The 25,317-nt window shown below is 43.5% G+C and overlaps 1 protein-coding gene across 1 annotated transcript; it reads left to right on the forward strand.

The window, feature by feature from the left end:
• Positions 1–1,462: 1,462 nt before the first annotated feature.
• RS1 (retinoschisin 1) lies at positions 1,463–25,317 on the forward strand. The gene is made up of 6 exons (XM_045855816.1): positions 1,463–1,554; positions 10,003–10,028; positions 11,835–11,940; positions 20,292–20,433; positions 22,663–22,858; positions 25,110–25,317. Exons 1-6 carry the CDS (start codon positions 1,503–1,505, stop codon positions 25,260–25,262), a joined length of 675 nt encoding a protein of 224 aa, XP_045711772.1. The 5' UTR covers positions 1,463–1,502; the 3' UTR covers positions 25,263–25,317.

A 25,317-nucleotide genomic window follows, 5' to 3' on the forward strand; every position in this document is an offset into this window, starting at 1 on the left:
CATGGCCCTTTCCCTGGAAGCCAGGACAGGCCCCAAAGCCTCCAAATAAAATGTTGGCAATACCACAGTTCTTTTACGTTCAAATATTAAAGGTTTATTTCTTATTATTGTTATTAGAGGTTTAATTTTTCATTAAACTTTAAAATACAGAACGGGAAAATAGTATTTTTCTTATAAAAAAATAAAATAAAATACTCCTTTTAACTCCTTTTAAATACAACACTAGAGTTTGTTGAATAGACCTTCGTCTGTTTAATGAATCCATACACAGTACAGAGTAAATGTTAGGTTTGTAGACACCCAATAAATGCTGTTTGAACGTTTCTCTAGTTCTCTTTTGTTCCTCTTTATTATTTCATTATACTTTCATTTTAAGGAGTTATTATTATCTTTTTAATGTTAGCCTTTTTCTTCCTTGACAGGAGGAATGAAGGTAAGGTGGCTGGGGTCCTGGGGGCTGACATGGGACAGTGGTGGCCAAGAACTAAAAAGGGAAGGAGAAACAGTCTTTTTCTCTGCATTTTTCCACACAGTTTTGCTCATACAGTATGTATTTTTGTGTCCTTTTCTAACTGGAGAGTATGACACATGATTGTCCCTGTTATTACAATCACTTCATTAACTTTTAACTTTATTTTTTTACCATCTTAACCATTTTAAGTGTACAATTCAGTAATGTGAATTATATTCACTGTTGTGAAAAAGATCTCCAGAACACGCACACACACACACACACACACACACACACACACACACACACACACACAGAGCCATTTAAGTCTCAAACTAATTCTATGAAGTAGGCATCATCATTATCTATCAGAAAGTCGAAGCACAGAGACCTTAAGTAACTTGTCCAACGTCACATAACAAGTGGTTGAGCTGGGATTTGCATCCAGTCTGGCTTGGGAATCTGCTCTAAACCATAGCTGTTGCTCTGAAACCCCAACCTTGGCCACATAGATCCTTTCCAATTTTTGTTATTATAAATAACACAGCAATGTACATCTTTTTGTGTAGCTGTCCCCCCCCTCCCGAATTTAGTCTTTTCCCAAGTGTGAATAGGTATGATGGATCTGATGCCAGGTTGCTTTCTAAGAGGGGAATCCACGTCATTTTCACAGAACTGGAGGATGTTAGTGCTTACATGGCAGGAAATTGTTCAAGGTCACCCACTAGATGATGGCAGAGAAAGAATTAAGACCTGGGTCTTCTGATTCTAGTTTCCATTTCTCTCCACTGCTTCCCTTACGTTTAAAGACAGAGTAAAACCAATATTCTCCTTTGCTAAATAAACCAACCTCACTTGACATTAGATTCTTCTCTAAGACTTCCTTGTTGAGGCAGGTAATATGTGGGTTAACTTGGTGGGGCTCAGCCAAAGCCCTAAGTAAACTAAATGCATAAGGTGCTTAATGAGGCTAGTGCTTAAGTTAAGCTCCTGCTACTGGGGAAGCTCTCCACTTGGATAACATAGAACTGCGGCCAAGGACAAGGGGAGAATGCCACGCCAGATAGAAGGCTTCTTGCTTTTACTTCTGTTTGGCTATGAAGGTATGTATGTGCTAGCCAACCATTAGCACTCATTAAATACTTAATAAATTGAATTAATGATACAGCTAGTTAATAGAAATGCAACCTGAATGATTATAATACTATTAGTTAGCAAGGCATGTTAATTAATTAATATGTGTTATTTATGAACAACAGTTGTCTTTGTGTGGATATGGTTCTCTTTGTCTCACCACCTGGCTTTCTGATCCTGTAAGGAGCCTTCTACAGTTCAAAGGATGCTTAAAATGGGTCAGGAAGGGTCTCGGAAGTTATATAAAATAGCTATAAATTGCAACAGTTAGTAAGAAAGTGTGGCATATTCTTGAAAATTTTTAGGAGACAAAGTTAGAGCGATTGCAGAGTTTAATCTTCCACACCAGGATGCTGTTGAGAATAGAAGAAGTTGCTATTAATAATTCTGCTGGGATAACAGGTGTAAACCAGGACTGTCTCAAGCAAAGCAAGACATGAGGTCACCCTAGTTTAAATATGGATTAACATAACAGGCCGAGTATCACTGGACTCGAATAGAAAGAATAATCCAACTGACAGTAACTCCCAAAGACTCAATATACTCAATTATTTTTAAATTACTAAATATGGCCCTGGCGGGAATGATATGCTTAAATAAGGAGAATTAAGGCATATCTCTCAAATGTCATCCAATTCAACTTTGAAATATTCAATCTTTGGAATAATATTCTTTCATGTCTTTCTCAGCTCTCAAGAACCCGTCAGCTCAGAATTTCTTTTCAGGTTTATTCTGAACAAAAGATCTTCTTTGCGGCCATTGGGTATTTATGTGTGTAACAGAAAATAGCAAAGAGGGCAGGGAGGAGGAGGCCTCTCCACTTTGCAAATGATCTGGTAGGCAGTCATGACAAAACTCACATAGACTCAGAATTCCTGGTTTAAATCATTCTCCTCTCTAGCTTCTCATATTTTATTGGTAGAGTACTTGCTTTCATGATTTCCCAATCTGATGACTTTTGTTATGTGTAGTCACATCTGTTAGTATTTGGCAAGACTTGGAAAGAAATAATCCCGATGTCATTTTGCAAACCCAAATATGTTTCTAAGTAGAGATCATTCAGACTAATTGTCTGTTTTTTTGTCCCCTTGCAATTAAGAGTCAGCAACTTGTCCCAGTAACTCGACAATATAAGATGCTTTTGTGGTTCTGTTGTTTGCCTTTTTGCCCCTCCCTCAGAAAAAAAAATCTACAGCCTTTTAAAGCTTAGATCCCAGTACCCTTGGTTCTCATATCCACAGGGCCCACCCTCAGATTTCCCTCTGTGAACCTGCCCGAGTACCTTCTATGAGCCAAACACATGCTAAGTCTAACAACCCTGTTCTGTGAGCCCCCAAATGCAAAGAAACCCTATAAAAGTTTACCAGCTCATTTTTAAATTAGACCTATTCATTTGGGGAATAAAAGACACGCTGTCAGGAGGCACAGAGCACTGCATTCTTTTCTGTTCTATTGCTTACCAATCTTTGTGCATGGCTGGGAAGCTCCAGAAATTTCTAAATAGAGAACCCCATCTGTCCAGGTGGAATGGAACATAGTCCAGTGGGTAGGCTTGAGAAGCTTAATTTATCTTATCCACTTAACCAAGGCTCTCCACCTTCACACAGCATGGGAGGAAAGAAGCCAGCCAAAAATGGTCAGTGCTTTACCCTGAACTAGAGGGATACTCCAGGCGACAAAGAAAAAATGCAGGGTGCAATGAACTGCCCAGTGCAATTACTGCACTGAATCAGCTTCCAATTCAGATAGAGGAATAAGGCACAATGCACATGGGAAAGATGTATTCTACTGCACGTTGGGAACCTGAAGACAAAGGTTCTTTGTCTAATTTACTCTTTGCTGTTTCTATTCCACGGTGGCAGTGGCTCTTTTCTACAGTGAAATAAGGTAAATGGATTGACTTCACTTATGCATTAGATAAAGGTTCATTTGGGAATGCACTAAAATCATCAGAGTAAAGCACTACTTATGTCTTATAACTGAAGCAGGCTTGTATTTACCTTACATTGTACATTTTGGATTCAATGCCAATGAAGATTTTGAAGACATCCAGCTTATTAAATTATATCAGTCAATTACTTGGTCATGGTTATTACATAAAAACAAAAAAATTTACCAGACTTCATCCTACAGGTGATTTTTCTCTTGGCTGGTGTGCCAACCATCAGGGACAGCAGATTGTTTTTTTTAAAGCAGCTTGCTTGAGATGTAATTTACATACCATTAAATTCACCCATTTAAAGTATGCAATTCAATGGTTTTTAGTATATTTACAGATTTGTGGAGCACATAATCTAACTATAGAACATTTTTATCACCCCCAAAAGAATCTGGTAGACATTAAGTAGTCACTCCCTATTCCCCCCTCCCCCCGTTCTGCCGCCCCCACCAATCAACTTTCTGTCTCTCTAGATTTGCCTATTTAGGATATTTCATTTAAATAAAATCATACAACATAAGGTCTTTTGTCTGTCACATAGCATGTTTTTGAGGTTCATTTGTGTTGAAGCAGGTACAGGCAACAGATTTACCCACGAATATGTCTGTCGCCTAAAATAGTAATACTGACACACCAGAAGCAACTTCTTTCTTTCTTCTTCACTGAGAGGGACAGTAGATCAGCCTGATGTTTTTCTCCCATGTCTTATCCTTGTTTCTCAAGTAGATTAGAAGCAGGTTACAGTTTTATCATTCACAATTTTATGCTTTTCTCCCCAGCTTCATCTGTTTCCATGGGAAGGAAAGCTCTGTATTTAGTGATATCCACTCAAAGAGACTAAAATAATCTTTCCTATGTACATCTAATGCATACCTTTCCTCTTGGGCTTGCAAGGCACATTTCAAGAAATAAGCATGCCTTGAATTTCCTTGCTGTGGGAACAAGGCTTTCCCCATGGAGTCGCCCTTTGGGCTGAATGACCCCTTATTGCATGACTGAAAAATTGATGAGTGGCAGACATCTCAGGTGCTCTAGTGGAAACTTGTAATCTGTAGAGGAATCTCAAAAACAACCCCAGTCGGGAGAAAAATACAAAACCACATACATCACCTAAATCTTTTTTTCTTTTTTCCTTTAAAGGCTGGTATTATAAGATGTAGTCAGACATGTTTTTGCTTTTGTTCGATAGCTTTTTTTGGTGATTAATCATTTGGGGGATTACAGCAGCCACATTGCTGCTCCCTTGCTGACAGCTTTTCCTGTAAAATGCTTGTTGTTCTCTCTCTCTGCTTATTTGCATAAGGATCTGGTGCCTCAGAACCTCAGGCTGCATGCAGACAAATGCTTTCTGAGGAGGGGAGCCATGGAGATGGAAAACTCCAGAAATCTGCCCGACCTGAGTGACCACAGGAAGTGGCTCTGAAACCAGGCCTCCTCTTAGGTCTCTTCCACTGCACAGGTAGACAGTGGCAGGACCTCCCTAACCTTTCCTTTTTACTTTCTGCTTTGTTTCTGCAGAATGCGGGGCCCCTCCAGGGCCTGCCCTGACACCCAGGTAATGCAAAGGCCACTGGACAGGTCCTGAGCTTCATCTGAACTCTGGGTTTGCCCAGTTGCAGCTGTATAGACCCTCTTCAGGGACAAACACAGCCTCTGGACCAAATTGATTTGGTTATTAAGGACTTGCTGTCAATGACCGCTCACCTTGCCTCTGGTCCCCCCAAAGAGGGTGTTGGCACAACTGAGTTTACCTAACTGACAAGGCCTTTCTGCATTCTGGCCACCATCTGCAGCTTCTCTTGAAGACAGGTGTGTTGCTGAGTGCCTCCTGGATTAATAATCCCCAAATCAACTAGATGTCAATTGCTCACCTGCTGTGCAGTACACAGGAAGCAGCTGAGGGACTGAGGCTATGGGTTCATGTACATATTAACTGTGAGGAGCACAGGGTACCACCAAGCCTAGCTGGACTTTCCCATGAGCTTCAGAAGCTTCCAGCCAGCTGCCCACTCAACCTCAACACTTGGGTGTCCCATTGGCTTATCAAATGAAGCATTTCTACCCTATTACCTTCAAATCTCTGCTCCTCATGGAACCTTCTCTTCCCCCAGTAAGTGGTAGCTCTATTCTCTCAGTCACTCAGGCCTTAGAGAGCTCACTTTTTTGATGTCCACATCATCTGTCTGCAAATCCTATTGGCACCATCTTCCAAAGACAGCCAGAATCCAGCCACTTCCCATTACCTCCACTGCCATCACCCTGGGCCATGCCATCAACATCTCTCCTTTGGATGACGTGCCAAGCACCCACTTACCTCAGGGTCTTTGTAGTTCATTCGCTCATTCATTATTCTCCCATTTTCCCACATTAGACTATAAATTCTATGAGGGCAGGTGTTTTTCCCTGCTTTGTCTACTTATATCCCCAGCACCTGAAGCTGGGCCTGGACTATAGTAGATGCTCAATGAATATTAAAAAAAATGAATGAATGCTTTGGGACCAGTAATTATCAGCTATCTTTTATATCAATTTCTATAACTGTATAAATGCTTAGATAAACCTGTGGACAAGAATGAGGTGGGACACAAAGGTCAGAATAAGTGGTAAGTTCTACATGTGGGACAGAAAAAGTCCTCTTCATAAGGAAGGGGATAAGCAGCTAGAAAAGTGGGGGGGGCATTTGATGCCAAGCAATCACGTGGACAAAGGCATGGAGGCAGGAAACAGCCTGGCACATTTGATGTACTATAGGTAGTACACAGTGCAAAAGATAAATATGGAAAGGTAAGCTGGAGATAGACCACAGTCCCCTTTAAAGAACACATTATTATACCTATTTTAAAAATGAGGACATGGAGAGATGCAGTCATACAACTAAGAAACATCAGAGGTGGAACTCAGACCCTGGCAGAGGGGACCCACCAAAAGGTTTGGCAGGAAAGTGGCACAGTCAGATTTGCATTCCATTTCATTGGTGACATAGGGGATGGATGAGGCAAGGCCCTTTTTAGCAAGGAGAGAATCCAGGGGAGAGAGGGTGGGGTCTAAAATAAGAAGTGGCAGTGGGGTGGAGAGGAAAGAAGGCCTCTAGTGGACAATGGATGGTGGGGGATTAGGAAAAAGAGGCAACTAGGAGTCCCAGGTTTCTGGATGGGGTAATAGGTAGATGGTAGAGCCATTCAGTAGGATAAGAAATAGAGAAAGAACAGTCTGAGGAAAGATAATGAGTTTGATTTTTAACCAAACTTTTTGTGATGTATAACCTACATACATTTATTTAAGTATAATAGACATACAGAGGAGTATAGGTAAGTGTACAATTCAGTGAATTTTCACCATGAAACACACACAAGTAACCAGCACTCACATCAAATAACAGGATGCCATCAGACACAATCCTCTGGGCTTTCTCTATGCCACTCCCCACTCAAGTATGACCAGGACCTTATGTCTAGTGGCACAGATTACTTTGGCTTGTTTTTATACATGGTAAATGGATTCATTTGGTATGTCCATTTTAGTATCTGTCTTTCCACTCAACATTGAGACACAGCATACTGTAGAATTGTAAATCATCCCTTTCATTGCAATATAGTGTCCTACTGTGTGAATCTACCACAGGTATCCATTCTACTCTTTTAGAATTTTTATCTGATTTGAGAGAGAAGAAAGAAGAAGCAGAAGCAGCATCAATTTGATGTTCCCTTATTTATGCATTCATTGGTTGATTCTTGTATGTGCTCTGATGGGGAAACCAAACCCACAACCTTGGCATGTGAGGACAACATTCTAACCAACTGAGCTACCTGGCCAGGGCCATTCTACTTTTGATGGGCATATGAGTGTTTCCAGTTTGGCATTATTACAAATACTGCTGTTTTGAATAATCTAGTACATTTTTGTTTTTTTTTTTGAAGAACATATGTATGCGTTTCTGGTGGGTAAATACTTGGAAGTGGAATTGTTGGTTCATAGGGTACATATATGTCCAGCCTTGGTATAAATTGCCAAGCAGTTTCTGAAAGAGGTTATATCAATTTATATTCCTGCTGGCATCATATGAGAATTCAGGTTGCCCCAGACCTTGCTGACACTTGGTTGGGGCCAGTTTTACACAGTAAGAGACATTTACATAGAGATGTCCAGTAATCCATTCAAAGCAAGTGTTGGAATCTTGGGTTTAGCACATTTATGATGGGGGAGAGGAAGCAGAACTCTCAAGAAGAGACCAAGGATTATTCAGAGTGGAGGGAGAACCAGGTGAGCAGCATAACGGAAGCTAAAGGAAGACGGAAGGGACTGACAGCACCCAACATGGCACCATGAAGACATAGTTCACTGTTGGAAAGAGTCCATTGAATGTGAAACTAAGGAGTCATTGGTAATTTCCTTTGCCAGCACAGGGCTTGGCCTCCTAATAAGATGATGCTCTCCAACCTTCATTGCTACCTGAGGGTCAATTCTTCCCATAGTGGGTAGATCAAGGAGTATAGGAATGAATAACCAGTGGACGAGGGCCCAGGAGAGACAGCAGTTAGTGACCACAGGTTAGGGGTGGCCCTGAATCTGCCCAGGCTAGAAGACATGTCCCCCTGACTCCCACTGCAGCCTATCCATAACCCAGCATAGTCACCATGTGCATCATCCTGTGGTCTGTCTTTTCCTGGGTCCTCAAGCCACTGTGGGCAGAGAGTCACACTTTCATTTCAGAAGGTCCAGGCCCTTGTACAGAGCAAGGCCCACAGTGGACATACTGTAGAAGTGGTTTGTGGAATGGGTAAATATGTATTACTTAAATAAAGGCACAATTTTAAAAAGGTTTATAATTGTGATGACAAAGATGAGACCATTCCCTTACTTTCTAAAACAATCTGAAAGTGTTTGGGGGGCATCAGATCTAATTTTTAGATAGAAAAGTGGCTAAGGAAGAACTTTATGTCCTGTTGTCTATGCTCAGGTTTTGTTTGAGATTTTTAAAAAAGATTTTATTTATTTATGTTCAGAGAGAGGGGAAGGAAGAAAGAGAGGGAGAGAAATATCAATGTGTGGTTGCCTCTCCCATGCCCCCCACTGGGGACCTGGCCTGCAACCCAGGCATGTGCCCTGACTGGGAAATGAACTGGCAACCCTTTGCTTTGCAGGCCAATGCTCAATCCACTGAGCCATACCAGCCAGGGCTGAGATTTTTATATATAGGTATATGTTGTTTTTATAATCAGAAAATAAATAAAGGTATTTGTTTTGTTGAAAATGAGAAGTGGCATTTTGGTGCTTTAAACTGGTGCTGTCCAATGGAAACTTCTGCAATGATGGAAATGTTGTGTATTTGTGTTGTTCGGCACAGTGGCCACAAGTGACATGTGACCAGGCCAATAAGCACTTGAAATGTGGCTGGTGTGACTGAGCAATTGATTTTTTAATTTTATTCATTTTAGTTTAGTTAAATTCAAATAGTCATAAGGGACTAGGGGCAATGGCATTGGACAGCACAACTTTAAACAGTTTATAGTAATATATACAAACTCTTTTCCTATTCAATTGTGCATTCATCCTTTTATCCATTCTTCCATAAAAAGTTTATATGTTAGCTTTATGTTAAATTTTGCACACTTTCAATTTCCTCACATCATATTTATAGTATTGTGGTTAAATATTTCCTGTACATAATAGACAAACCTAAAATGGATTTTCTAAACAATGTCCTAAGCCTAAATAACCTACCTAAATGTGTCACAGTTGGAGGAACTGAAAATCAGCTCCTGAACAGCACATTGGGCAGATATTAGGGATGCTTATAATGATGATGATGATGAAGTCAATAAGCAAAGGGAAAAACTCACACCGTTAATGTTAAGTGGAAAAGGAATGTCATAAACATTGGTTAGGTAGTAGGTTCTCAAATAAATATGTTTTTTAAAGTATGCATAGAAAAAAGATGGGAACCATTTTCACTTAGATGTTGATAGTAATGCCTTGGTGGTAAAAAAAAAAATTATATATATACACATATATATATGTGTGTGTGTGTGTGTGTGTGTGTGTGTGTGTGTGTGTGTGTGTGTCACAGGTTCGATTCCCAGTCAGGGTACATGCCTGGGTTGCAGGCCATGACCCCCAGCAACCGTACATTGATGTTTCTCTCTATCTCCTTCCCTTCCCTCTCTAAAAATAAATAAATAAATAAATAAATAAATAAATATATATATATATATATATATATATATATACGCGCATTGGTGTATTTTCCAAAATTCTATAATGAACAAAAATAGTAATTTTCTTTGTCTTTCTATTTAATTTTCCTGTGCCTAGCTTCTCAGATCCGTGGGTGCTGACAGATACTTGCTTAGTTTGACTTCTTCCAGAAGGGACTTTGTTAACTTTTATGTGACTTCTTTTCACTTTTCCATATAATGAATCATTTTGTTGAATTTCTCTTTTTTTAACTTAATTTTTCCTCTCTTGTCCTCTTGCTCAGCCACACTGGGATTATCATCTACTGAGGTATGTTATAGTAAATAGTGTTTTTGAAAATTTCCCTAGCCAAAAATAACGTATAGGGCTATGACTTTGAAATATAATTTTTGAAGATTTTTTCTGGTGGTGGCAACAGCACATGTTATCTGGGCAAGTTCCACGTTTCATTGAGAGAATGCAAGTAAACCAGGTCTTAATTCAGATGGTGTAATCTTGAATCTAGTACCTTTTAAAACTGGATCCCCAAAAGGGACCTCCAGGGAATGTGAGGAGCCCTGACCTTGGACTGGGTCTCCCCAAACCCTTGAAAACAATTATAATGGAATGTACACTGCCCCCACATGGGTATATTTTTGAGATTATTAGTTGGCCACCCACAGTGGCAGACACTTGTTTAGCTACATTGAAAGCTGAGCAGCTACTGTGTGCTTTAAGGCTGGATTAATGATTCAACTGTGCTGTTCTAGTGTGAAAGTGTCACAGGTGGGCACAGGTAACTAGGTTCTTAGTGATTGGGACAAAGAATTGAACCGAACAACCAGAGTTCATAGAAGGGAACATGGGAGCAGGCCAACTCCAAGCAGAGATTGACCTCATGGTCTGGAGGGACTTTATTCTTATAGGGCGGATCCTTCCTGGCTAGTTTTGGTGGGCTTTTACTGAGTATGTACAAGTAGTTGTATTACTTTAAAGCTACTGCGCATGTGGCCTTTCATGATCCTCCCCGACTGGCCACCAGGGAAGAGGGTCCCACAATGTTACTGAATTGACCCCCGTTTCTCCTGGGGTCCCCCTGTACTAGGTTCACCTTTCCCTTCACCAGAGAATTATAGCTCTCCATGTTAGAGATTGGTGAAAAGGAAAGGAATTATTTATTCAAGTTACACAGACTTAAGAGTAATGACTTAATGTCTTCATCAAAATCCCAAAGTCCCTTAAAACACCCACAAACACACACAGTCCTTCCTTCCCCCCCTTTGCCCAGTCTGGGGTACCGTATCTCAGGGAAAGAAATGAAAGTCCATGGCTCAGGCAGCTCCCGGTTCTTCCCAGTAATCCGCGCTCAGCTGGCAGGCCTCCCTCGGTTCTCAGCACCATCGGCTGTGTTGCCGGGATCTCCAGCTAAAGCAGCGTGGTGGTTCTCTGCTAAAGCCGCGTGGTGATTCTTCTATTGGCTGCGGGGGTGGCTGGGGGGTCCCCCTGTGCCAAAAGTGCATGGTTCTGCTTACATGGTTGCAGCCATGTGCTTCTCTTCAATGGTAGCCGAGTCTGGGTTTAAATATCCTTCCAGCTTTACTGGGCTCCATCATGAGTCTGCGCAGGGGTGGCCCCAGGTCGTGGAGCCAATCATCTCCAAGCTCTCACGCAGGCGCAGTAACTAGGGGGAGTTGCCTCCCAGTTACGTGTTGAGAGGAAGTTCCTTCCATCCCCCTGGCTCAGAGCATGGCCACAGCTATTTAACATATCTATGCAACCAGTTAAAGGTTATAGATATGTTAAATGACCACACCAGAGGTTAGCTGCAAAGGTTAGTTGTTATGCAAAACAGCTCTCAATGGCCCTGCTCCTTGTGTCCCTTCCCCCAACCCACACCTGTGGTGGAGGGTGAGGACATCCCATATATCTTTCTAATATTTCCTGGACACCTTGAGTTCTAGACCCCATTACAAATCTTTCTTTTGGGGGCCCCCTGGCTGCACCCTCCTACAAATGCAGCCACAGAGAACAGTAATGAATGAGCAAGGTTTTTGAACACAGGCTTTTCTGGTAGTGCTGAGCAGCTACCTTTGACTGTAACTTTTCTGACACTCCTGCCTCTCTGGCTTCCCACAGGATGAGCCCGAGGACCCCTGGTACCACAAAGCATGCAAGTGTGACTGCCAACGAGGTGTCAATGCCCTGTGGTCTGTGGGCACCACCTCCTTAGACTGCATACCAGGTGAGTATCCCCTCTCCTTGGGGCACTAGACCCTTGGGGTGTCCTTGGGATACCCTGTTTCTCCTTTCTTTCAGCCCAGCTGAATTAATGTTACAGAACAAACAAGGGGGGGCCTGGGGCGATATACTATTATTGAAAGAAGCCCCCAGGTCCGTTATGTCCGCCACCAGAGGAAAGACGTCTCTCAATGCCAGAGATTCGTGAAAAGGAAAAGAAATGTTTATTTAATGCTATACAGACTTACAGTAGTGACCTAATGTCTTCATCAAAAATCCTAAAGTCCCTTAAAACACCCACAAACAGACACAGTCCTTCCTTCCCCCTTTGCCCAGTCCAGAGTACCATATCTCAGGAAAGGAAATAGAAGTCCATGGCTCAGGCAGTCCTCTGGTTATTCCCAGTTAGGACTCTGTCTTGACTGGGAGACCTCCCTGGGTTCCTGGCACCCTCAGCTGTGTGGCCGGGATCTCTGCTAAAACCAGGTGGTGGTTCCCCCTTCTAAAGCTGCGGGGGTTCCCACTCTGGCAAAGGCATGTGGTCCTCCTTCCCAGGGCCACGGGAGTCCCCACTCTGCCAAAGCCGAGTGGCAGTTCTCTGCTAAAGCCGCATGGTGATTCTCTCTTGCAGGGCTGTGGGAGTCCTCACTCTGCTAAAGCTGCGTGGTTCTCTCTCCCTCAATGGCTGCTGCATCTGGGTTTAAATCCCCGCGCCAGTCTTCCTCTGCAGCCCCATTTCCGACTCCTCCCACACTCGGCCACATTTGCCCTCAATCTGCTGTCTTTTCCAGCTTTTCTGGTTGCCATCATGGGTCTGGGCAGGTGCGACCCCATGTGATGGAGCCAATCTTCTCCAAGCTCCCACGCAGGCACTGTAACTTGGGGGACCTGCCCCCCAGTTATGTCTTGGTGGGGTAGTTACTTCCATTCCCCTGGCTCAGGGCATGGCCACAGCTATTTAACATACCTAAGTGACCAGCCAAAGGCTATAGATATGTTAAAGGACCACACCAGAGGTTAGCTATAAGCCTGTTGCTATGCAAAACAGCTCTCAAAGGCCCTGCTCCATGTGTCCCTTCCCCCAACCCACACCTGGGGGGTGGGGGTGAAGACATCTTAAAATCTCCTGGACACCTTAAGTTCTGGACCCCATTTCAAATGCCCATTTGGGGTCCCCCCTCTTGGCTGCACCCTGTAACATTAATACCCCCAAATGCCAAGCTCTAGGTTTTCTCCAGAAGGACTCTGAGCTTCAAACCTCACATGGCCACTGCTCCAGTAAGTTGACCTGATGTCTTTGTTAAGAACAGCTTCCTGGAGCTCTGCTTGGCCTGGGTGACATGGTAAGGTGGGACATAATGAAAGATATTAATGGATGATTAATTGAAAATAAATTAATGATAGGTGGCAGGGAGTTTTGAGAAACAGCTTCGGCTTTTGAGCCAGAAAGACCAGAGTTGGAATCTGGGCTGCATCACTTTTTAACTCTGGGACTCCACTTTGGCCTTTTTCTGACAAGTGCAGGCAACACTACTATGCATGGATAGCCATTGCTCACCAAACAACCACATGCTCCCCCTCATTCCAGCTCCCTTTCAGTCAGGTGGCTTTATATGAGCAGTTTCTGCCAAAATGAGTGGTGTCCCTTCCAAAATGAGGGATTTAAGGCCTGCTGGTACTCAACTCTCCAGCTCTCCATTTTCCTGCTTGAGCAAGTGGCTCATCCCTCAGCCTGGGTGCTGGGGAAATGCCATGGAGCAGAACCCCCTTCCCACCCACAATGGCCAAGTCACCTGAGTAAAAACTAAACCTTTGTTGTGGTAAGCCTCTGAAATTTCTGGGTGGTGTGTTCTGCAGCATAATATGGCCTTGCTGACTACTGTGAATGCCTGCCTTCCTCTAAGGCAGGGAGAAGCAAACTTTGTCAGTAAAGGACCAGACAATAAGAATTTGTGGCTTTCTGGGTCATGCTTTCTCAACTCCTCAATTCTGCCATTGTTGCTTAAAAGGCAGCCATAGACAATATGTAAATGAATGTGCCTGGCTGTGTGGCAATAAAACTTTATTTACAAAAACAGGCAGCGAGCCATATTTGGTCCATGGGCCACAGTTTGCTGACCCCTGCTCTAAGGAGTTGGTGTGAAGAATAAATTGGATGAGGCTTTTTAAGCATGTTGCACTGCTTTGGCAAATTGGAGTTCCTTTTCCTCCTGCCTCCTAAGAGCTCACACTCTTACTTTCAGAGGCTGGGGCGGCCTGCAAATATTTCCAACACTCGGTCGTTTCCAGGCTCAGAGCCTCTTTGGCACGAAACTGTCCTTGCCACCCCTCTCCAGGGTTACATAGTGCCAAGTAAAGTCATTCACTTTACATAATCGCTTAATAATAGCTCTGGGAGAGACAGGTTTGTGTGTGTGCCTGTGAGCTTCTCTTCATTATTTCATTAAATTTGCATTAAAATAGCTAATTGTCGGGGAGAGAAGGAGGGAGTCTACAATGGCTTTTATTGCCTCCGTTTTTCCTATTTACTGAAGGAGTAGGAAGTCATTCTGAACTAAACCTCATGGAAGGGCACAGTGGGGTCCCCATAGTGAGGAGAGCAGTTAAGTGCTGTTTAGTTCCATGGGCTTTTCCCACTGGGCAGGAGCTCCTACAGCCATTCGTGTTGGTAGATCTGCCAGGTAAATAATGAAGCACCCTCCTAATAATCCATTTAGAATTCCACCCTCTTTTATCACTTGCCTATTATGTGCCAGACTCTGATAGAGAGACAAAAATGAAGACATTGTCTCCACCCTGGAGGAGTTCACCGTTTAGTGAAAACAATTGTTCTCTTCACTAGAGATAGGAGGCCTACTGGAATTCCATCCTGAGGCAGTTCTTTCTTAGAAGAAATGGAAAACAGATTATTTATGTGGATTGGATTAATTGATCTAATCAGCTGTGAAGCTGAAGAGGGCCTCGTGTTTGAGGAACGTGAAGATGACCCTGGTCCCCCAAACTATCTCTCCTACACAGTTGCCATGTACTGGAGCTTCTGAAATCAGAATTTTTTTTAGCTTACCTGTTCTCTCCCCACTGGTTTTGTTTGTTTGTTTTATTTTGTTTTTATAACAACACAGATATTCCCAAGAAGGAAAAACACACAACTTTAGTGTTAAATGGTTGGTTCATTGGTGTTCATTGGTTTTTCCATGAAAGACATGATTCGGGGCAGCAGGACTAACCACAACCTTCCAGAAATCACTTGCCCATCAGTGCTTCACATCCTTATTGGAACTTTAAGAATGGTGGTCCGTATCTGTGGTCCCTGTGATTCAAAGCTTTCTGCAGACTCTGATTTAGGAAGGAAGAAGAGCCTAGAAAGCACAAAAGGACAGGAAGGTCATTCATAGCTCCCAAAAAAGAGCTCCCAAATACACACTGGCTCTTACTACCTAAGGGCTCCATCCATAGAACAGACAGCTAGATGCCTTATGGCCTCCTAATCTTCATCTTAACACTATTAAAAATACTAAAAGGTCTGTCTTCTCCACCTTTGAGCCAAGATTACCTTGGCACACCGAGAGATAGGAATAGGGTAGGGAAGGCATCAAAGAATAAGAAATGCAATGACTCAATGCTGTACTTTTATTCCAGATTCTATATTTCTATATTATATTAAATTATGTATTCCATTCTTCTGTAAATATTACAGACCATATTTAAGTCTAATACACGTACATAATACTCATGTCTTTCTTGACAAGAATGTTCCTGAACTGTCTCTATGCCCCTTTAGGTTAACATCTTTTGTAAGCATTTCTGGCCTACATGCCTAGAAATTGAGAAATTACTGATTAAAAAAGGCTAATATGTTAAGTATCCATAGTCTGGATTAGGCACATTGTGAATATGCTTTTTTCCATCTAATTACCAAATCATTGCTCAGAAGAGCCACTTGTGCCATAGAAGATGCAGGTTTGTCCTTTAGAGTGAAACAAGTATAGACATGGGCCAGTGGGACTTCTCTGGGCCAGTCAACTTCTACTTCCTCCTTGAGCTCACTGCTTCCTGATTCTGCCATTTTTTCTGCTCATCCCCAGTGGCCACCCAAGAGGGGGTGATGATGTTTGTTCATCCATCCCTTCTTCATTAGTCCGTATGATCAACATCTATACAGTGCCTAGCATGTGCAGGCATTCTGCTGGGTTCACAGGATGGAACAGTGAGCAAGACAGACCTGGCTGCTGACAATTACATAATCACAGGAGGAGGGATAAGTGGCAGGTGCAGGGTGCCTGGAAAGGCAGCACCTAGAATCCTTTACCCAGCTCAGGGTGGGCAGAGATATGAAAGATGATGAGTAGAGGTGAAAGGGGAAAAGAGAGGGCAGGATTGTCACAGGCAGAGGGAACAGCCTCAAGGGAAAGACCTCTCGGCCTGCATAAGGACCTGAAGGGAGCTCAGCCAGGACCACGGAAGGAGGAGGAAGAGTAGGGGAAAGGAGGGGTCAGGAAAAGTAGGCGAAAGGAGGGGTCAGGAAAAATAATAAAGAAACCTGAGTACAGTTCACTGCCCAGCACGTAGAGCACAAGAGATGGTACATTTTCTATTTTTTCAAGTTAAAAAAAAAAAAAAACCAGTTTGAGTCCTCCTTTGTTATGGCCTGTGAAGAGTCTAAAGACAGGCTTGTGGAAGGTCCTTCCTTTCCCTTTTGGACTACATGAACCCGCTATGGGTTTGCACGGGCTGCCTGGGACAGGGCCTAGACCCAGGCTGGGTGGTAGACTCTCTACCCAACCCACAGCCCTACTCCAAGGTCAATACCTACTCCCTCTCAACCAGACTCAGTCCTGGAGACCTTCCAAAGTTTCCTGGGGTGTCCAGAGCTCAGGGCTCCCAGGCTCCATCCCTGGTCCAGCCTCATCAGAGGAACCTCATCAGAGGAACCACTTCCCTGCCGACCTGAGGCCCTTATCGTGAGCTCCCCTCCCCCAGCACCCCCCTCCCCAACCCAGCAAGCATCAAAGTCCAGAGCCCCCGCCATGTCCTCCTCTGGGACAATCAGCTGATTCCTTCTGAGGCCTAGGCCTTCCAAATCCACAAACCTGGGAGACATTATGTTGCCAACAGTCTTCTCTCTCAAGTCATACACACACACACAGATGCACACACTGCTTATTCCATCCTGGGGCAAGGAGAACCCAAACCTTTAGAAACATGAACCTGGCTTCCTTTTCAAAGAGATGATGGGGGTAGGACAGAGTACGGTAGAGGGGTGTTAGATTTCTTCCTTAGTGACTGTTCAACAGAAAAACAAACATGCAAAACTCAAGAAGACATAAATAAATTCTCACAACTTCACCCTATTCTACCAATATGAGCTGCTGCTTTGGGGCCAGATACTACAGGCCTTATGCTCTACAAATGTTATTTCACGTAATCCCACAGCAATTTTATGGAGGCAGGTAATGCTGTTATGTTGTCTACACAGAGATGTTAAGCAGCTTGCCTAAACTCATGCAGAGGGAGAGTGGGATTCAGTCCCAGCTTTCATCGGCTCTAAGCTGGCAATCTTGACCTTGGCTGCCCATTACAATGACCTGAAGCTTTACTTCATGCCCAGGTCCTGCCCCAGACCAATGGCATCAGAACCTCTGGGGGTGCGGCCTGAACATTATTTCTGCAATTCTCAAGGTGATGCCCAGGCTGATACCCAGGCTGATACCCATCAGAGTCTCTGTTCTGTGCCCTGGACCAAACCACCAGGTTTCTGGATTAGCAGCTGTGTAGCTGGAGGTATCAATGTCTGATACAGGAGTACTGGACAGGGGCAGGCTTAGGGCTTGGACACTGAAGGGCTCAGTTTTGGCTATATTGGCATAAAGCATCTTTGGATCATCCATACGGAAAATAGTCAGAGGGCCTGGGAGTCAGGCATTGGCTCCCAGATGCCTGCTGAAACCATGGAGATGGTGAGATCGTCACCTCCCCTGGAGACTGTGGGCAAGGTCTACGTCTGGACAAGCTCTCACAGGCCTCCAAGGCCATTGGCACTGGCCAGGTCCCTGCATATCTATAGCCCACTCATTTTTTTTATTGATTTTATAGAGGGAGAAAGAAAAAAAAAACATCGATTGATTCTTGTATGTGCCATGATGGGGCAGGGGGGCGGATCAAACCTGCAACCATGTTATATCAGAATGATGCTCTAACCAACTGAGCTACCTGGCTAGGGCACACCCCACTCTTAACTGTTAAATGGGATAGTTGGTAAAAGGCAAAAGATTTATACCATCTGAAGAGAAACCAAAGTATTAGATGGGATAATTGGGAAAAAATGGAAAAAGGGATATGAAGGGGAATAGAGAAAGATCAAAATGCCAAGAATAAAGTTCTTGGGAGAAGTGGTGATGGCTTTTCCTTCCTTTCTGTCTCCTTCCTCCAAGCTGGTGACCCTGGAGCAAGAAAAGGGAGGTTCAAGATAGAGGGGACTAGAGACATCCTGAGTTACAATTTAAGTGACCACCAAGGCCCAACTGAAACCCAGCATTGTGACACTATGGCCTTGCCCCTCTATCTGGTGACACAAGTTTGTCTTCTAGGTCAGAGGAGGGTGGAGGAGGTGGAGGAGCCCCCAAGGCCATGGACACTAGGCCTTCTGAATCCATCAGCCAACAAAATGCCTTCCCTGCCAGGCCAAGGTTTCCACAGTGCCTTTGAAAGCGTGCTTCCCAAAAATTGGCCACTCTGGGGGTGGAACCCTAGAAACTGAATTCTTGGCATGCCCCTTTGATGACTTGGCCACACAAGGCATGAACATGTAGCCCATAAAGCACTCATGTTCCCTCTCCCAGGAATGGACATTTTCATAGGTGCCCGAAGCATTGAGTACTTGATTAACTACAAATGCTGTCCCCTCATTCCCAGCCTCACTGAGCTGCAGCTACTGGTGGGAATTTGACCTGTTTTTTGTATGTGTGTGTGTGCATTGGGTATAAAGGTGTTTAAGCCTCTCTGGCCCCAGGCCACAAGCTGTCCTTTTGTCTTCGGTCTCTGGGGACAGAGTATGGCTGTCCCTGCAGGCAGTCTGGAGCTGCAGGATGGCAATCAAGGTTTTGCGTGTTTCATTTAGTTTTACTGAGTCCTGAAAATTATTCTCTACAAAGGCCTCAGCTTTCATTTTACTGTGTAAGGTGATAATGCCCCAGTAAATACATTCAGCTCTTCAATAGGAAACCAAATTTACATATGAAAAAAATAATTAGATTTACCTTACTTGAAGTTTATCATTCACAGTTGGAAAACTGGGAGAATGTATTTTCATAAGGTTATCATTTGTTTTCTATAGAAATTCGGGTAGAAACTGGGTTTGGTTAAAAATAAGAGGTCCCCTCGATAATGGCTTATTGAATTAGCTTTGTTTTGACGAATGGTAAAAAGACTAGGGGTTAGGGATGTGCTTAGCGATATCAGGGCTGAGATCTCTGTAGTTCTCTTAGCCTTACCCGCATGGTGCAAGATGGCTACTGCTGCAGCAGGCATTAGGTCTTCCTTCTAGGCAAGAGTTAAAAAGAAGGGGCAAGTAAAACCTGATCAGAAATCCCCAGCAGACATCCTCTTATATCTCACTAGTTAGGAATTGTGTCATGTGCCTCCTAACTGCAAGAAAGGCTGGGAAAGATTGTTTTTTTAGCTGGCAACATCTGCTCCCAACTGAATAAGAGGATAATGGATGCTGGGTTGACAATTGACAGTCTCTGACCAGGTAAACCAACACTAAATGTGAGAGGACATACACGAGAAGCAGCAGACAATTAACATCTAAGAATGAGCTTTAGCTATTCTTATTTGGGAAAAGCAGTTCCTTTCAACTGTTCTTTATTCAACAGGCACATTTCACCTTTTTTTTTCCCTTTAGACTAGTGAGAACACTGCAATTTACAAGTGGGAAGGCAGTCTCAATATATAATTGAATTGCCCTTCTTGCCTGTCACCATTGTTTTTTTTCTGTATAATTGCCTTCATATGCTGCCCGGGGACAATTAAGGTCCCTGGTGTCATCATGCAGGATGGCCAAATCTGTGTTAATGAGGAAAATAAAGAGTATGGCATTTAAGTATGATCTTTCACTGCAAACCTCTTGGTTTTTAGGTCTCTATGTTTGCGGAGGAGGTGAACTATTTCTCAACCACCCCCCCACAGCCATAGAACCACTTTCTCTGCTTTTACAAATGTCATGAGTCTCTATGACAATTCCTTTTCTTCATCTTCAAAGGGGAAGGTTTAATTTCTCATTTCAGTCATGTTGTGTTTGTTGGGTATTGTGATACAATATGAGTGTTTCAATATGCATTGTTTTTCCTTTCCCAGAATGCCCCTATCACAAGCCCCTAGGTTTCGAGTCAGGAGAGGTTACACAAGACCAGATCACCTGCTCCAACCCTGAGCAATATGTGGGCTGGTATTCGTCATGGACTGCCAACAAGGCCCGGCTCAACAGTCAAGGCTTTGGGTAAGCAGAGCTGGTGGCTCAGATGATTTTTTTCCCATGTAATTTGAAAAAGTAGGTCTCTGTAAACAAATGAGTGACACGGAATGTACTTAGTTATTCAACAAACATTGATTGAATGCCTTCCACATGTCAAGGATTGTGGATGCAGCACTAAATAAGGAGGGTAAGGTGCCTTTAAGAAGCACACAGTTTAGAGGGGTAAAAGGATTCTAAAGCACATAATCACACAACTAATCACTTTGTGTGATGTGTGCTGCAAAGGGGATGGGGAAGAAAGACCTGGTCCATTTGAAGCACCAGGGAAGGGCTTTTCAAGGAAAAGATATATAACCTGATACTTCTAGTTGGCCAGGGGAGGGGGGTGGGCACAGGATACAACAGATGCAAAGGCCCTGAGTAGGAAAGACCCCTTAAGGGCATGGATGGGGACCATAAAGATGGCCATTAAAGTTAGGGCACAGGTGAGGTAAAGCTGAAGAGGCAAACAGAAGTCAGATCATGCAGGGCCTTTTAAGTCATACTAAGGATTGTGGTCCTCATTTTAAGGATCATGGGAGGCCCCTGAAAGTGCATTAGTTAGAACACAGGTTTGTGCTGTTGTAACAAAGAACCCCAAAGTACAGGGATTTAAACAACATACTGGTGTGTTTCCTGCTCATTTAAACATTTTATTAGGTGTCTAGGGTTGTTACAGCAGCTGGATGCTATCAGGGGTGCAGACTCTAGCTTGTTCTGTCATCCTTAACATGGAGCTTCCATCTTGGGCCCCAAGACGGCTGCTCTAGCTTCCATTGTCACATCCACATTCTAGTCAGTAGGGAGAACAGGAGAGCAGAGTACACACACTTTTTCTTTAAGGATTCAGACATCGTCCTTTCAGCTACTTCTGCCCATAACCCATTGACCAGGATTTAGTCTGATGGCCCCACCTAGCTGCAAGGAAGACTAGGAAATGTGATCTTAGCTTGGTGGTCATTTGCCTAGCTAAAACTCAGGAGTTCTGTTACTAAAGGGAGATGGGAAGAGGCTACTGGGAGACAAAGAGCAGACTCTGTCAGCGAAACATTCGAAGTTGGGGAATATTACAATCAGATTTGTGTTAAGAGAAAAACCTTCTGGCTCCCGTGAGGGGAGCTGTTAAGTTCAGGACAAGAGTAATCCAGGGAGACTAGTTAAACTACGGTGGCAGTCCTGGCAAATGCAGGGCTAGAGTGGTGGCAGCAAAATGGAGAGAAGTAAATGATTTTGAGAGACACTGTGAGATGGAGTCCATAGATTGGTTGGCTGTTTGAGATGACAGAATGGAAGGGGCCAAGGATGGCCCTCAGATTGCTGGCATGAAGACCTGGGAATACAGGGGTTGCATTCAGAGAGATGACGAGTGGAAGGAGGGGTTGGGGTGGAGATAATTCAGAACTCACTTTTGGACTTGTTTCACTTAAGATGATCCAAGGCATCTGGGAAAAGCTGGCTAGTTAGCAATTGATTCTTGGGATTTGGAATTTAGAAAAGGCTTGGGATAGAAGTAGAAAGTCAGAGCTTACCTGAGAAGCAAGTCTGGAATTAGAAGAGAAAGCAGCCAAGGACTGAGTTCCAAGAAGCTAATTAATATGCAATAAAAGTGGGGGAGCTATAGGTTTCCACAATTTATGAGGAATATAGCTAAATAACAAATCATTTCCATCAAGGTTGGTTAGTTTGTAATTGCCAAAAGCCCTCTCAGAGCCATTCAGCAGTGTTCTGCACGTGGTAGACACTACCTATAAGCCAAGCATGACAGCACCTGAAGGAGATGCAGATATGTATGAAGAGAATGAAATTAAAGAAAAACAAAGAATGGTTCATGATGAAAGAAACATCAGGACGGACTAATGCAAAGGGAAGGGGCTGGTGGGCGCAATAACCATGCATTAAAGAAAGACATGCTCAATCACACCCCAAAGGTGATTTCAGCTACACTTAAAGGGATTTCTTTGACAAATTAGTTGAATGTCACAAGTTTTCTTCCGGTGGTGGAGGTGCAGGGAGGGAGAGAGAAAATGGTGCAACTATCACAGAGGCTGGGCACTTGTTGGAGACTAGCCTCTGGGTGCTTCATGGATTGCAGCTCAGCCCAAGATTAGCAGGGGCTCTCTTCAGGTGCTGGCATCCCCTCAAAAGACAGAGCTTCCAGGCTCTTTGAGGCACTCAGGGGGAAAGGCTCCTGGTGATTTTCTGTGTCCCCCACAGGTGCGCCTGGCTTTCCAAGTTCCAGGACAGCAGCCAGTGGTTACAGATAGATCTGAAGGAGGTCAAGGTGATTTCGGGGATCCTCACCCAGGGTCGCTGTGACATTGATGAGTGGATGACCAAATACAGCGTGCAGTATAGGACCGATGAGAGCCTGAACTGGATTTACTATAAGGACCAGACTGGAAACAACCGGGTAAGTTTGGCATACCCCAAACCACCTTAGCTCACACTCTGGGACTCTCCTCCTGCCATTGTCCCTATGTTCCTGTTGCCACCTTCTGTCAGAGCACTGACACCAAGACAGGTGTCTTTCTTATTGTATCCCTGATGCCTAGCAGTTTGTTTGTGAATGAGTGCCACTCTTGTGTGCAAAAGAAATCTTTGTTTGAATTCTCATATCAGCATATAGTTGCTGGAATAATCAACACCAGCCATTTGGACTATTCCAAACTCACTGAATCATTGAACACTGCTGCATAGGTATGACTTGATCTATTACTGATGCGGGTAGGTCCTGGTTCACTGATATAAATATGGCCTCTTCTTACTATTGATCGAGACCGACAGCTGGGAAGCTCTTGACAACTCAGCAAGTTAGCCACTAAACTACAGAAATGTTTAAAAGACTCCAGCACTACAGACACAAATGGCCCTTAAACCTTTATAAGGCAGTAATTTCTGAGCACCAAGACCCAGCTCTTGTTCACTATAGACTGGAAACAATAGGCTCTCTAACTAATCTATATCTATCTATTTATGTATCTATACCTATAGATATATAAACACACACACACACAAATATAATGTAGATTTATGATGAACTAAAAATTTACTAGCTATTTGGAAATGTTAACTACCCTTTCGCCTGTGAGGACTTCCTCTAGCTAATTTGGATACTTAAACAGGTTAAGTAGACATGTACAGTGGAAAGCCTGAGGGCTTTGTACTACTCTCTGATGGCAATTTATACAGCAAGACATTCATGGGTTGAGATTTTAAGGAGTTTGAACACAATAGATAAAACCAACTTGACACTTGGACATTTTATTCTGTTTTTGTTCTTATTGACTTTTCAAAAAAATATGGTGATTCTTTTCAAGCACTGTGTTTGTGAAGGTCTTGATGGTTCTTTGCAAAGACGCACTACACTCGGGCACTTGTGCAATGTGGCAGAGCCTGTTCCATCCTCCCTCTTCACCTGGCTCCTCACTTGAATAGGTTCAAGGGCAAACAGCTTAGATAAAGGGATGTGGGGTGTTGTCATTGGGATGAAAGGTAAGATCATGGGTGGGTGAGGCCCATGTGGCCGTCAGATGTTTTGAAGGTTAACACCAGAAGGGAATGAAATGTTCTGGTGTCATCGGGCAGAACATTATGACTCTGGAAAGAACGAAAAGAATTTCTTTGGAAATACAGCCAAACACCCACTGCACCTTTTGTTTCACCTACTGAATCATGCCATGTTATATCCTATAAACAACAAAACAAGTCCTTGTTTGATCTTCCCTGGATATTGCCCTCCTCCTTTGAGAACCTTCCTTCTACTTTGTCTTTTTCTTTTAAAAGACATTTCCAAGTGTAAAAAGTACTTGGCATTTATATTAGTGTAGAGACACACCATTAAGCTTTAGCTTACAGCTGTAGAACCAGCTCACAAGTTTTTACCTGAGCCCCACTTTGGATACCTTTGGAACATGAGAACATTCCTTTGGTGTGATGTGATCATTTTCAAAATTCTTCAAAATCCAAAGAATTAAAACACAAAATTGGTGATAAGAAATGAGAGGCATTTTTTAAAAAAATCAGTGCCATCCAAAAGAACTGCCTGCAATGATGGAAGTGTTATCTGCAGTGTCCAGTGTGGCAGCCACTAATCACTTCAACCATCCGTGGCTAGTGTGACTGAGGAAGTGAAAAGTCATTTAAATTTAAATAGCCACATGTAGTTACTAATGTAGTCCTTTTTTTTTTTAACATTTATCTATGTCTTCATTGTAATCATAACTTGTATTAAATGGTTTTCTTTCTTTTTTAAAAGATTTTATTTTATTAATTTTTTTAGAGAGGGAAGGGAGGGAGAAAGAGAGAGAGAGAGAGAAACATCAATGTGCGGTTGCTGGGGGTCATGGCCTGCAACCCAGGCATGTACCCCAACTGGGAATTGAACCTGTGACACTTTGGTTCACAGCCCGTGCTCAATCCACTGAGCTATGCCAGCTGGGGCTTGATGTAGTTCTTGATGTCCCCAGACTCAGGGAGGCCTGGAGGGTGTGGATGGTAACAACCACTCAAAGTCAGATTTTGTGGGGCATCTGCAAATTCTCTGTAGTTTAAACACTTAATGAGATTTTCCAGTTACAAGTTGGGGCCAGCTCCAGACCAGAATCATACTTCCTTTTCCCATCCCTGGTGTGACAGTGACAGGCTTTCACCATTCTCTTTAGGTCTTCTATGGAAACTCAGACAGAACCTCCACAGTCCAGAATCTGCTGCGGCCCCCCATCATTTCCCGCTTCATCCGACTGATCCCGCTGGGCTGGCATGTCCGCATTGCCATCCGGATGGAGCTGCTGGAGTGTGTCAGCAAGTGCACCTGACGCCTGCGCAGCTCAGCTCCTGCCATGGATGGAGGGTGCAGAGCAGCCTGCAGGG

The sequence above is a fragment of the Phyllostomus hastatus genome, unplaced genomic scaffold (assembly GCF_019186645.2).
Source record: "Phyllostomus hastatus isolate PE091 unplaced genomic scaffold, TTU_PhHast_1.1 phas_scaffold_12, whole genome shotgun sequence".
Classification (NCBI taxonomy): domain Eukaryota; kingdom Metazoa; phylum Chordata; class Mammalia; order Chiroptera; family Phyllostomidae; genus Phyllostomus; species Phyllostomus hastatus.